Here is a 12027-nt window from a genome sequence, read left to right as displayed (position 1 = left end):
TAAAGGTCAAAGAAGTAAGTTTTTGAGCAAAGAGTATCCTGCTCTAAACAGTCACTATCACATCCATTGTATGTCCAATGTAATCCATTTTTGAGGTAAATTCACCAATTAATTTAAAACCAAACAAACATAACCAAATATCCTCAATCCACATAAAAACAATAGGATTAAACCGATAACCTAGTTGCGAGGCAATTTTTTGTAGCACAGTAGATAAATTCAGCGGCGCCGTGTCGCCTAAACTTTCCGACACGTCGTAAATTCTCGTGACGGATCATTTGTCCGGTTCTTGTGTGCTATTAAAATCGGGCGTGTTATAACCGCGGACTTTTTCATAGCCGGGTAATGAAACGAATTTTACTATCGTGATCTCTCGAGCTTTTGGAGATATAAATGTGGTGGTATGTTGGGCGTGTATGTTGTGTGTAAGTATTTAGTTGTTATACTACGAGATAAAAGAGTAGTGTAAGAAGTGCAACTAAAACAAGTCTTAGCATTAAAATAGTATAAAAGGAAGCAAGATGAGTAGTTGCTCAGGTTGTGTAGAGATTGGCTCGGAATAAAAACTGAATTGTATACGAATAATAATTTACTTTTAAATGATAAAAGCCAACGTACAATAAAATAAACACAGCTTTTATCTCAAGTACTTTTATATCAATGAAACTGTAAATTCGAAAAAGCCAATATTTTAATAATAAGATATCCTGCAATTAAACTAACGTTAACGTAGAATAAAAACTAGACCCAAGCTTCCGAAGTGGAACCATTTACCTAAAAGCTAATAATAATTATCTATCAATTAATTTGTTTTAAAACTTCCGTCAAAAGTTAAGTAAAGACAAATGAATTGAAAGCAAAGCGTCAATGACCGCATAACAGAGTCGAGGTTTAAAGTTCACGTCAAAAGGGTAAATAATTTCATTGCGAACTCAAACCTACCCTCTAATTATAAGTGCAACTGTTACTTAGCATCCGCGCTTTTGGAAAATAAATCTTATCTTCGGTTAGTAGGGTTGAATATTGTAGTGGGATTGATGTCTGCGAGAGATAATTTCGTCATGGCTTGCCGAGTGAAGAGCACTGTTACGATACGCAGCGGCGTTTTAATAGCATTAAGTTTTATCTTGGAATTACGCGTTTTAATGTGAATTGTGATGCGCAATAGAACAGTAAATTTTTTTTTATGCAGTTGTCTTTTTATGCAAGCGATTTATGTACGGTGCAGGTGTAGGAAAGCAAATGAGCTCTATATAGAGCTAGTAGTATATACTTACATATGAGTCTACAAAATTTATAAAAGAAATAGTATGTCATGCACTCATACAAAAAAGAGTAACGATGGTTTAAAGTTAGCAATGCTATGGCTTGCTCAGCAAATGTTCATAGAAAGAGGCCATCACTTACCTATAAGTTGAACTACCAGCATGGATGATCAGTGTAACATAAGACAAATTCCTACAGAAGTATGCTCTTGGCTCAATTTAAATTTAACTTAAGAAAATTTCTTAAAATTTTTATGCCATTGCGCTATAAACTTTTGTAATAATAACGTTTGTACGTTACCGAATACCATATTATACGACCTATTTAGAATTGGTTTAAAGCAAGGTAATACGCATTAAATTTCATGGCCATTTGCTATTAGCGGGTCTAAACCGCATCCATAACTCTTCGATGAACTAACTCTATATCAATCTTATATATAAAAATGAATCGCAAAATGTGTTGGTAAGCGCATAACTCGAGAACGGCTGAACCGATTTCGATAATTCTTTTTTTATTATATTCCTTGAAGTACGAGGATGGTTCTTATGTAGAGAAAACTTACGTTTTCGTGTACCACGGGCGAAGCCGGGGCGGACCGCTAGTTGTTAATAAATTCAAAAGCTGTAACAGAGCAACAATGATAAATGCATACCAAGGCTATAACAGCACCTAATACAACCATCCGATGATTTTTATTTCATCGCAATATAATTTTCCATGACCTATTTTTTTAATGAATATTTTTAAAAGTATACCAGATATTAAAGTGAACTTACATGAAACAATACCGTCGGTAACCTAGTTAAAATTACCGACAATTCCGTTCTGAATTTGGCAACGGCGTGTCGGCGAGCGGCATGTCGGCGTGTCGGCGTGTCGGTGAAAGACCCTGACACACCGTAAATCCTGGTGACTGATGATTTGTCACTCTCATATTTCGTTAAAAATAAATTTGATCCAACGCTGGCTCATTGTTTTGCTAATAATATTATAATGTACAATAATGAACTGTTTTAATTTTAGCATAATCCATACTAATATTATAAATGCGAAAGTAACTCTGTATGTCTGTCTGTTACTCAATCACGCCTAAACTATTGAACCAATTTGCATGAAATTTGTTATGGAGATATTTTGATACCCGAGAAAGGACATAGGCTACCTTTTATTGCGAAATATGCACCACGGGCGAAGCCGGGGCGGACCTCTAGTATTTTTATAAATTGTTTACAAAAATTGTTAAGCTTTGATCATTTATGTGAAACAAATAAGATAGAAATTTAAAATATGAAATTTTCTTTCCTTCATAAAGTAATATTATTATTTACACAAACTCCATTTTTGTTTTATGATTTAAAATATAAATTAGCCAGTATAAGCGTGCTCTGGTTATGGTTTTAAATAATTTTGTTTTTTAGAGGCTGGAAAAAATTATTATGATAATGTATTATCTTGATGCTTCGACTTATTCATTTGACCTTTACTTTTCTATTTTTTATACTTCTAAATAATTTGCTTTAGTTTCTAAAAAATCAAAGCGAGTAAAACACTTCCTGTTTCTACTGAGATTGTCTAACCTCACGCAACATATTATACGCTTGAGGGCGTTTTTATTATCACCAGGTTGATCGTTCGTTATCACTCCAAAAGCTTTAGCAAAAGGCATTACATAGTGTTCACATGTATGACCGTAAGGGAATCTAGAACAAGAAAAATATGGAATTTGAGAATGAATAGAAAAAGAAAGCTTTCGAACAACATTACATAATATTATTCAATATATCTTAACAACAAAGAAGCATACCTTTAAGACCATAGACACATCGTCTTCAATGAGTCCAAATGTCTTTGATAAGCTTTCATCGCAATTTCGCTTCACCGCTCGAGAGCTACACTTTGCCCATTAAATAATTGAAACCAACAATCAATACATTCACAGTGAAGTAAACAACTAAAGGAGATAGCTGTCGAACTTGTGTTGAAACGTGTCCTAATGATGGAATGCCCTTTGAGCATTGAACCGTGGAAATTGGCGAAGGGTGAGTGTGGTGCGAGTAAGGATCGAATGGAAACTGAAATAACAAGAATTATGTAATATTGAATCGATTCAGGTGTCTTCTTATGATAAATTGTAAGAAGTAGAAGCTCTACTCTTGTGCCAAATTATGCTCGTTAAATGTATTCATTACAATAATTTAACTTTTTTATTATTTATTCTTACCATTTCTTTGTAATTATCTATTGCTTATAACTTTGTATTATCCAAAATGTGATACGAATGATTCATAATACGTCACATTTTATTTAAAACTAAAATAATATGGAAGTCTAATATATAAATTTTCTTGCCCTAAGATGTTCGATGACAAATTCCATACCCTCTCCTTACATCCCTGCAATTAAGTCGAACTTTTCATAAGTCGGCTAAAGCTTCTGCTTTAGTCACAGTAATAATGATTAGCTGATAATATGATGAACTTAGATCTTATGACACGGACCACACTGTCACAGATACCACTTATATACATATAACGTATGGGAACACACACAGGTGGCATTTGACCTGCCCATGATTATATCTTATGGTTTCGGGATTATTGTTCTGCCAACTTGGCGTTACTACTGCTGATGTTAATCTTGTAGGACTGCTAAAGGTTAGGTTGACTTTAATTGTTGTAATGATAAGATTATGTTATGTTATCGGTGTTATGATAGCTGTGGACTGCCAGTTTGAATATTGATAAATATTTTTAAAAAATAATGTGCTTATAGATGCCTACTTTAAGATGTAGGCAACAATTTCGTAGGTTTAAATCTTTTGCACAATGTTTTATCTAAAACTTCTTACAAACTAAAACTTTGCCCTTATCCGTCATATTCCAATAGAAATAATATGTAGAGTCGGGTAAATATTACGGGAAAATAAAACATCGGCTGTGACGTTTATGGGTTTTATTTCAAACGGAATATAAAGTATTGCTGACGTCTCTCTTTATCTTCAAAGTGAGGGTTCAAATAAACGCGTTGTTGTTTATTTTGCTTTCTTTTATCAGTTTTTCTTTCTACGTTATATAACATTGTTGTTTAGAAGTTTTACTATTGAGTTGTTAGGCGTTGGGTCATGTTTGGCTATAACTGTGTATGTTTATGGATGTATGTTTTATCTTAAACGCGCCAAAATCATATAATATGATAGTGGGAGTTATGCTGTTCGTGTGTATTTGTATTAATATGTTTCCCTTCTGCCAATCTGTCTGTTACAGTTGTATCTTTTGAAATGTTAGGTATATAGACGATTAATTATAATGAAACGTGGAACAATTAATAATACGACCAAGTGATGGATAGCATACATGCTTACACTATAACGTAGTCTATCCAACAACAACAATCAAACACTTATTATACTGATGGAGATGAGGTTTGAATTATACTTTTATCATTGTCAATCTATACTTATAATAAATCTGTAGAGAGGCCAATTCTGTACATGAAATATATTTAAAAAAAAACTATGAAGGGGTGATAAGGGATCGCTACTGATGCCAAAAATGCAATCAGTAAAATTTTTGTCTGTCTGTCTGTCTGTCTGTCTGTATATTCGTTATAGAAACAAAAACTACATGACGGATTTTAACGAAATTTGGCACAATTATTCTTCATACTCCTGGGCAGGTTATAGTAAAAGAATCATGTAAATCGGTGTAGAAACACCAAAGTTATACATGAAATACGCTATAAGTCATCGCGCGTGAATTACTATAAGGATTATTTTTGTGTATCAGTTGCCGCGTGGTTGCCGCGTTCGACGCGCTTCGCGGCGGGAGCTATAAAAAGGCGGCGGGTCCGCACCCGTTTCGCGTTGTAACGGCATCACGTGTGAACGGCTGAACCGATTTCGATAATTCTTTTCTATTATATTCCTTGAAGTACGAGGATGGTTCTTATGTAGAGAAAACGTAAATATGTACCACGGGCGAAGCCGGGGCGGACCGCTAGTTATAAATAAATTGATACAGTTAAGAAAAATGTAATCTATTTATTGAATAATTATGAAAAATAATGTTTGCAAAAGAGCTGATAACATACATATCGAGAGAGCCGTGTACAGAAAGCATTGTGTTTTGAAGCAAACTCGCACAAAGTTGCGTAAGTAGTTGGAAGTGTGCGATCGCGAATTAATAACTTAGTAAACAAGTTAACAAGTTTATCCAATTTATAATAAATTGTTGCAAACAGCGAGAAAGACAATTTGGGGTCTCTCGCGTCGCGTGCCCAATTTTAATGAGAAAATGAATAAAATTTATGTCAAAAGTTAAGCGTCCGGCTTATAAGGGACTTTTGTTTTTGGGTTACAATGGTGGTTCAGCGCTGCGTTGGGCCTTCGTATTTAGGCCTTCGTACCTTAAATGACAAAAAGGAACCTCATACAGACGAATATCGTTGTCTGTTTTAGTTCTGTATGATTTCATGAGGTTATTACGTGAACAACAAAGATTTTATAAAATAATTGAATCTATTACGAAGTCAAAGTTTTCATTCAATATTTTTAAGGCGCGAGCTTTTTGTATAGTTTGTTGAATAGCGTTAAATAGGCGTCATTATATAATATTTTTATACTTAGGTATAATAATGCGAGCAATAATTAAATAATCAACCAAATATAGAGCAAAATGTACAAGCCGTAAATAATTGGTTACATCATAGGTACTCTGATGCGTTGGCCGTAATATTTATATCCTTTCTTATTATACCCGGACTTGGACTTTTCGAGTACCTACACTGAAGTGTGTAGGTTGACGGGAGTCCTTCCAAATAGAACTTGGAAAGGCTCGAAATAAATCAATTTATTAATCAAAATTTTATTCAGTTCCTGTAGGTGATCTCAAAGGAAAAATAATAAGTGTATAAGGAATTTTCTGCTCCTCTTTTTCATACTATATGCTTATAATCATTCAAACATGTTACAATAAGGTCAATAAGGTCAATATGACAAACATTGTAAATTCATGTCTATTACATTCTTAAGTTTTCTTGCTAAATAGTGCTTGGAGGATCTAAGCGGTAATCCATTCACCTAGCTAAGCTATAGACCTGAAGAAGACCCCGGGGGATCGACGAGAGTACCGTATTATAACAAGATTTTATACTGTTTTTGCCAAAATAATGTGCCTGTAATTGTGTTTACATGTTTAATTTGCCTTTTCCTTTCAAATCCCATACGAAATGTTAATGTTTTTTACTTCAAGGAAATTAGTAATCATATTAAGTATAGAGCTATGAGTTCATATTATGTACCTAAATGGAAAATGTTATCTTTATAGGGATGTAAAAGTATGTTATATAGAACTTGTATAATATTCTTTGGAAATTGATGCAAAACAGATCAGGAATCCTGCAAAATTATTTCTCAAAGATGCTATAATACAAGCTTCTTGGAGAAAAGTAATACCAGTTATGAATTCCTCTATGAAGTTTCCTTTTATGCGTAATTGAATGATAAGAATGAATCTTAAAATACTTCTATTAGAGACGACACACGTATGCAAAGCCTTAGGCAAGAACGTTTCTTTATAAGTATTTCTGCTGCTTCAAGGCACTTTTGAATATAGTCTCAGTTGTGGCAATTTTCTGCATTTTGTTCCCGTATATTCTGCTTCGTGTGAATCTCGAATCTCGAAGGTTCTCGAGGAGTGCTCCACAAATTGCATCAAGACTGACAGAATACCTAATGATATGCGCTTTGACAATGCGACTTCGGTTAAAGTGCGCATTCAAATTGTATTATATTGCATTCTGATATTCTATTTTTTTCAGAATTGTATTTATGTGTTTATTAGTTCAATGTTAATGATTAAGAACCGCAGTACTTACTTGCGTTTATAATATTAGTATGAGTAGTATCATATTGCTCTATGTATATTATTCAATTGCAACGGTAACAAGTAAAAAGTGATATTTTTATAAACGATGAACATCGTATGTTACTTAAAACACCTGAAAATTTTGCATGTAGGTATCATATAATAGATTCTTAATATACCGTTAACCAAGATAACATTACAAAGCGCTTCTGAACAAAACACATCGCCCAAAATTGAATCACACTTGACCGGTCTTGTTTGTGCATGAAATATAGATGATATTACCAATACGTGATATTTCTATCGATTGTTCGAGAAATATCCTTATAGTTCGATTACAGGGAACGGTTACCTGATTTCCCCGGAGTACATGCTTTGCTCAACATTCGGGAACGCTTTTGTATTATAATGTGTCATATTATTCGAAGAACTATTTGTTTCAACGTATGTTTGGAAATTTCTGCGATAATAGGAAAGCCTCTCCGGGAACACGTTATCAATTCGGCATGAATTTGTGGTATATATTATTTTATAATGGTCCCATTTTATTTCTGTGTAAGTAGTACGCATTCTTATTCATGCATTGCTTCTCAAGTATTTTTCATTGAACTGAATAATTACTTCTTCAGTCACAAATAAATCACGATTTAAATCGTTAAAAATTATTTATATTCGCAATGCTTAATGGCTTTCACGGTTATTTAATATTTTATAATTTAAATAAAAATCAAATCGAATTTCGTAAAATGAAAAACGACAAATAAGTCCAGACATTCATTAACTTTTCACAGCCGTTAAATTGAATTCGATGCAAATCTCGCCACAGACGGATAAATATTAAATTTAAAATCAATTATAAGCACAGAAAATATCCGCTCATTCTGTCTTTGTAATGTGGTTATATAAATTGTTTCCTTTCCGCTTGCCTCGATAACATTCGCCTTATTATAATAGAATATTGAAAAGGTTTTCTAATTAAAGAAATGCTATTTCCAGCGTTGATTGATTAATTATTTAGTCAATGTTCGTATTCAAATTACGCCCAATTAAAGTTAAGTCGTTCTCTTGTTGTTAGGCGAAGGGCCAAATACTTACATCGTTAAGGCTCTTGCTAGCCCTCTCGGGAGATAGAAATATCTTAAGGACGTCTGAAAATTTTATATTTGTCTATAATGAGGTGGCAGTAACTTTACCCGTACATAATATCGATGTTTTTCTGCCTCGTAAAATTAATAGCACAAAAATATGATTACTTGGTTTTAAATGGTTCTAGTTTTAAAAGCACGAAATTTTATGTTGCCAGTAAGGCTATATAGGGCTATAATTTGATTAGTGAGTCATTAAGCTTTTTGAAAAAAGATTAAGGTAAAAGTTACTAGTAAAATAAAATATCCTTTTATATTACCATTTAACGGGGCCAAGCAAACCATTAGCAGTTACAGCATACACTTGTAATATGGTCTGTTAGTAAATATAAAAATAAAAGTATCCAGGTTTCCACCCTCTTCTGATATTGAAGATTTTGATGTAATTACATTATAGAAAGGGAAAGAATATAAGTGGAGGCACTTCAACAATGGACGTGATCCATTTCTTGAAAATTTTCCATGCTACTAGCGGTCCGCCCCGGCTTCGCCCGTGGTACATATGAAAAATAGATGTTGGCCGATTCTCAGACTTACCCGATATGCACAGAAAATTTCATGAGAATCGGTCCACCCGTTTCGGAGGAGTATGCAGACTAACATTGTGACACGAGAATTTTATATATAAGAAGATTTTCTTAGATACATTTTCTTATTTTGATTTTATGCCAAGTTTATGTAACTTAGTCAATACAAACAGTCAATATTAACAGTTAATATAGTTACTATAAGTACGGACAACATCATGTGAAGTTTCAGAGATATCAATTACTTAATATTTGTTATTTATTTAATAACAATTGTAGAGATTATAGAATCTAATTGCAGTATTTATAATATTATGCTGAATCATCGAGATAGAATGTACTACGTACTAGAGAGGCGATCGCTACTACACTCTCTTTAACACGAGCTAGAGGTAAGAATCACAAGTCTCTTTAGTCTGTGTCGGACTGTGCCCCCCGCTTGCCGCGTCAACACGTGTTATTGCTCTGTTCAAAATGCCTTCGTGTTTGCTTAGATATTGTTTTAACAGTTCCCATAATACAAACAAAGCCCGAGGAGTGACTTTTCACCAGTAAGTTTCCTTATTATGAGTAAGTCATGCATTTTACTAATATTGTTATCATTTTGCGAAAAATCACCACGCGTTCTGCGTTTCGCGCCATTTTTCATAGACTAACAGCACAGACGTGACACTATCGATGAGTCTGTTAAAAAAATGTAACTGGATTTTTTTAACTATGTATATACAATATCTACTAGGAAAGATTACCGTGGTGTAGTACCTAAATATTTATACTTTTACCCGACTACGCAAAGTAAAACGGTAGGTTATATTAAGTAATATTTATTTATTTACCTATTTTTATTTATTAAAAAAAGCCTAATCAATAGTTGTTCCAATAGGATTTATAAATTATTATGCACAACAATTACAAATAAACACAACATTCACAGAAACTAATACAGTAAAAGTTCCTTAATCGCGCTTCCTTTATTCGTGTTTTCACTATTCGCGGATTAAAAAAATGCGACCCAATTTCTATATTCACGACTAAAAATTTTTTTTATTCGCGGATTTAATAAGTACATACATAATAATAAAATTATTCCAATAGGTATCTTACCCAATATCCTTGTCAAATGGACTAATAAGAAAGTAAAATAGATCTTATAACAAGTTTGCCTAAAGTACATAATATTATGTTCTTAAATGATATCGCCGAGGCCTTTGACACAAGCCGCCTTTGTCGCAAGCCACCTCTGCAGCGATTGATGTTTTTGAGAATGTAAATAAACAGAATGGAAGCAACCTTATAACTCAATAAATAAAGTATATTTTTAAATGTAGTTCCGTTTATAGTAAAGTTACAAAAATTGTGATCGAGTAAGGGGGCGTCCATAAATTACGTGAGGTGTTTTTTAAAATTTTCTGCACCTCCCTCCCCCCCTGGTGAGATGTCGTGAGAATTTATTCAACCCCTCCCCCATCCTCGAATCTCGCGTGAGATTTTTCAAAATGTGAGTTTCTTATACGTAAACGCCATCAACATTGAATCATCGTATCCATTTAAATTACATCATGAAGCAAAAACTGATAAAACTATTGATTACTACACAAAACGACAAAAGCTTAATAAATTGATATTATTTAAAGGAAATTAAAATACATAGTTTAATATAAAATCCTCGTTTTATTAATTCCCTAGTATCAGTACCACCAGATAGTACCGAGTAAACAGATTGCACAATGTGTCGCATCTGCACGCATTGCTTAATCTTTGAACTTGAAGCCACGCCTCGCTCGTTCCACACGTACCCCACCACATCGGCCGCGCGCAATGTTTTTGTTTGGAATAACCCCTCTAGTAATATATCTCGATGTGCTGAATATACATTACAGAAAGTTTGCCTTTGATCACAAACGGATACGTTTTTATGACACTCCAGAGTTGATCAAATACATAATTAAATATTAATTTGACATATCAATATCAAGTACATCATAACAAGCAGTTAAATGAATAATTGTCTTGAATTCAGGTACAAAGTCTCCATCTGCAAAGTTTTCATAGCTCTCTCAAATTGTCCAAATTATCCTCCAAATGAAGGAACAGCATTGTAATTTAGCTCAACGAAACTTGCCGGGTATTCCCGTTTCAAATATGCACTAAGGCTTTAATATTCCGCCCCGGGCGCGCCAATTACTTACTCCCTAAGGTTTTTTTGTGACGTCAGTTGCCTTCCCCGTATCTGTTTTCGTCTGGTCGGAAATTACGCTAGCAACGAGTTTAAAGCGCACATACCTAAGTTAATTACGTCATGATAGGGTATAATCTTATTTCAATTTACCTACCATAATATATATTGAAACTCTGAAAATGAAATCCTCTTGAATTTCAAACCTTCTGTTCTGTAGGTACGTTATTTTCTTATTTTGTGTTGAAATTTTGTAATGTTAATTGTTTCATTGTATAAACAATATAGAAAAACAAAATATTGGGGAATAAATATTGGCGAAAAATAGTCTAGACTCTAGACTCATAATAACAATGGAAAATTTTGAAACCAAATCTATTGCCCATGCTATGTCAGAATGCATTTATACAATTTGAATGCACACTTTAACCGAAGTAGCATTGTCAAATCTATTGCTTTGCCTAATACAATCATGTATTAAGCAAAGTTTTCTAATATAGGTACATTACTTCCACGAATTAACGTGTTAATTTCAACTTTATGCAACGCCGCTTGGTAATTTTTGACGAATTTATAGTATGAGATTCTTAGTATAGTTGTTTCCAGAACGTCAATGACTTGCATTTATACAGTTTGTTATTGTCAATAATTAACACCACAGTGACTTCCACAGGCAAGTCCTGGACAACGGCACGCTGGTGTTCCTGCCGTTCGCCGCGCTGCAGTACCGCCAGGACGTGCACAGTTCGGTGTACCGCTGCCGCGCGCACAACGCGCACGGCGCCATCGTGTCTAGGGACATGAGGGTGCAGGCAGGTCAGTCAATTCAAAAAAGTAATCATCAGTCAGAAATACAAAATCAGTCAAAAACGTAATTTTTCATAACTTAGACTAAAAATATTTTTTACTGTTCTAATTAATGATGATTACAATATCAATAAAACATAATAATGAAATAAAATTCTCTTATGGATGTGAGCGAGAATAATTAACATAATGATATTATTTGTTTTTAATGTCGGAGAGAGTTTATATTGTACGCAATG

General features: G+C 33.7%; 1 protein-coding gene across 1 annotated transcript in view; it reads left to right on the top strand.

The window, feature by feature from the left end:
• Dscam3 (Down syndrome cell adhesion molecule 3) overlaps positions 1 to 12027 on the top strand; it is a 115669-nt gene that overhangs the window by 26185 nt on the left and 77457 nt on the right. The window contains exon 3 of the mRNA XM_090102664.1: positions 11655 to 11797. Coding sequence (XP_089958790.1) covers positions 11655 to 11797 — 143 coding nt within the window. The remainder of the gene's footprint in view (positions 1 to 11654; positions 11798 to 12027) is intronic.

This window comes from Colias eurytheme, chromosome 6 (genome assembly GCF_061535395.1).
Source record: "Colias eurytheme isolate Ceu_HAF_F1 chromosome 6, ilColEury1 Martin Lab GWU primary, whole genome shotgun sequence".
Lineage (NCBI taxonomy): Eukaryota > Metazoa > Arthropoda > Insecta > Lepidoptera > Pieridae > Colias > Colias eurytheme.
This window is presented reverse-complemented; position numbering and strand designations above follow the sequence as displayed.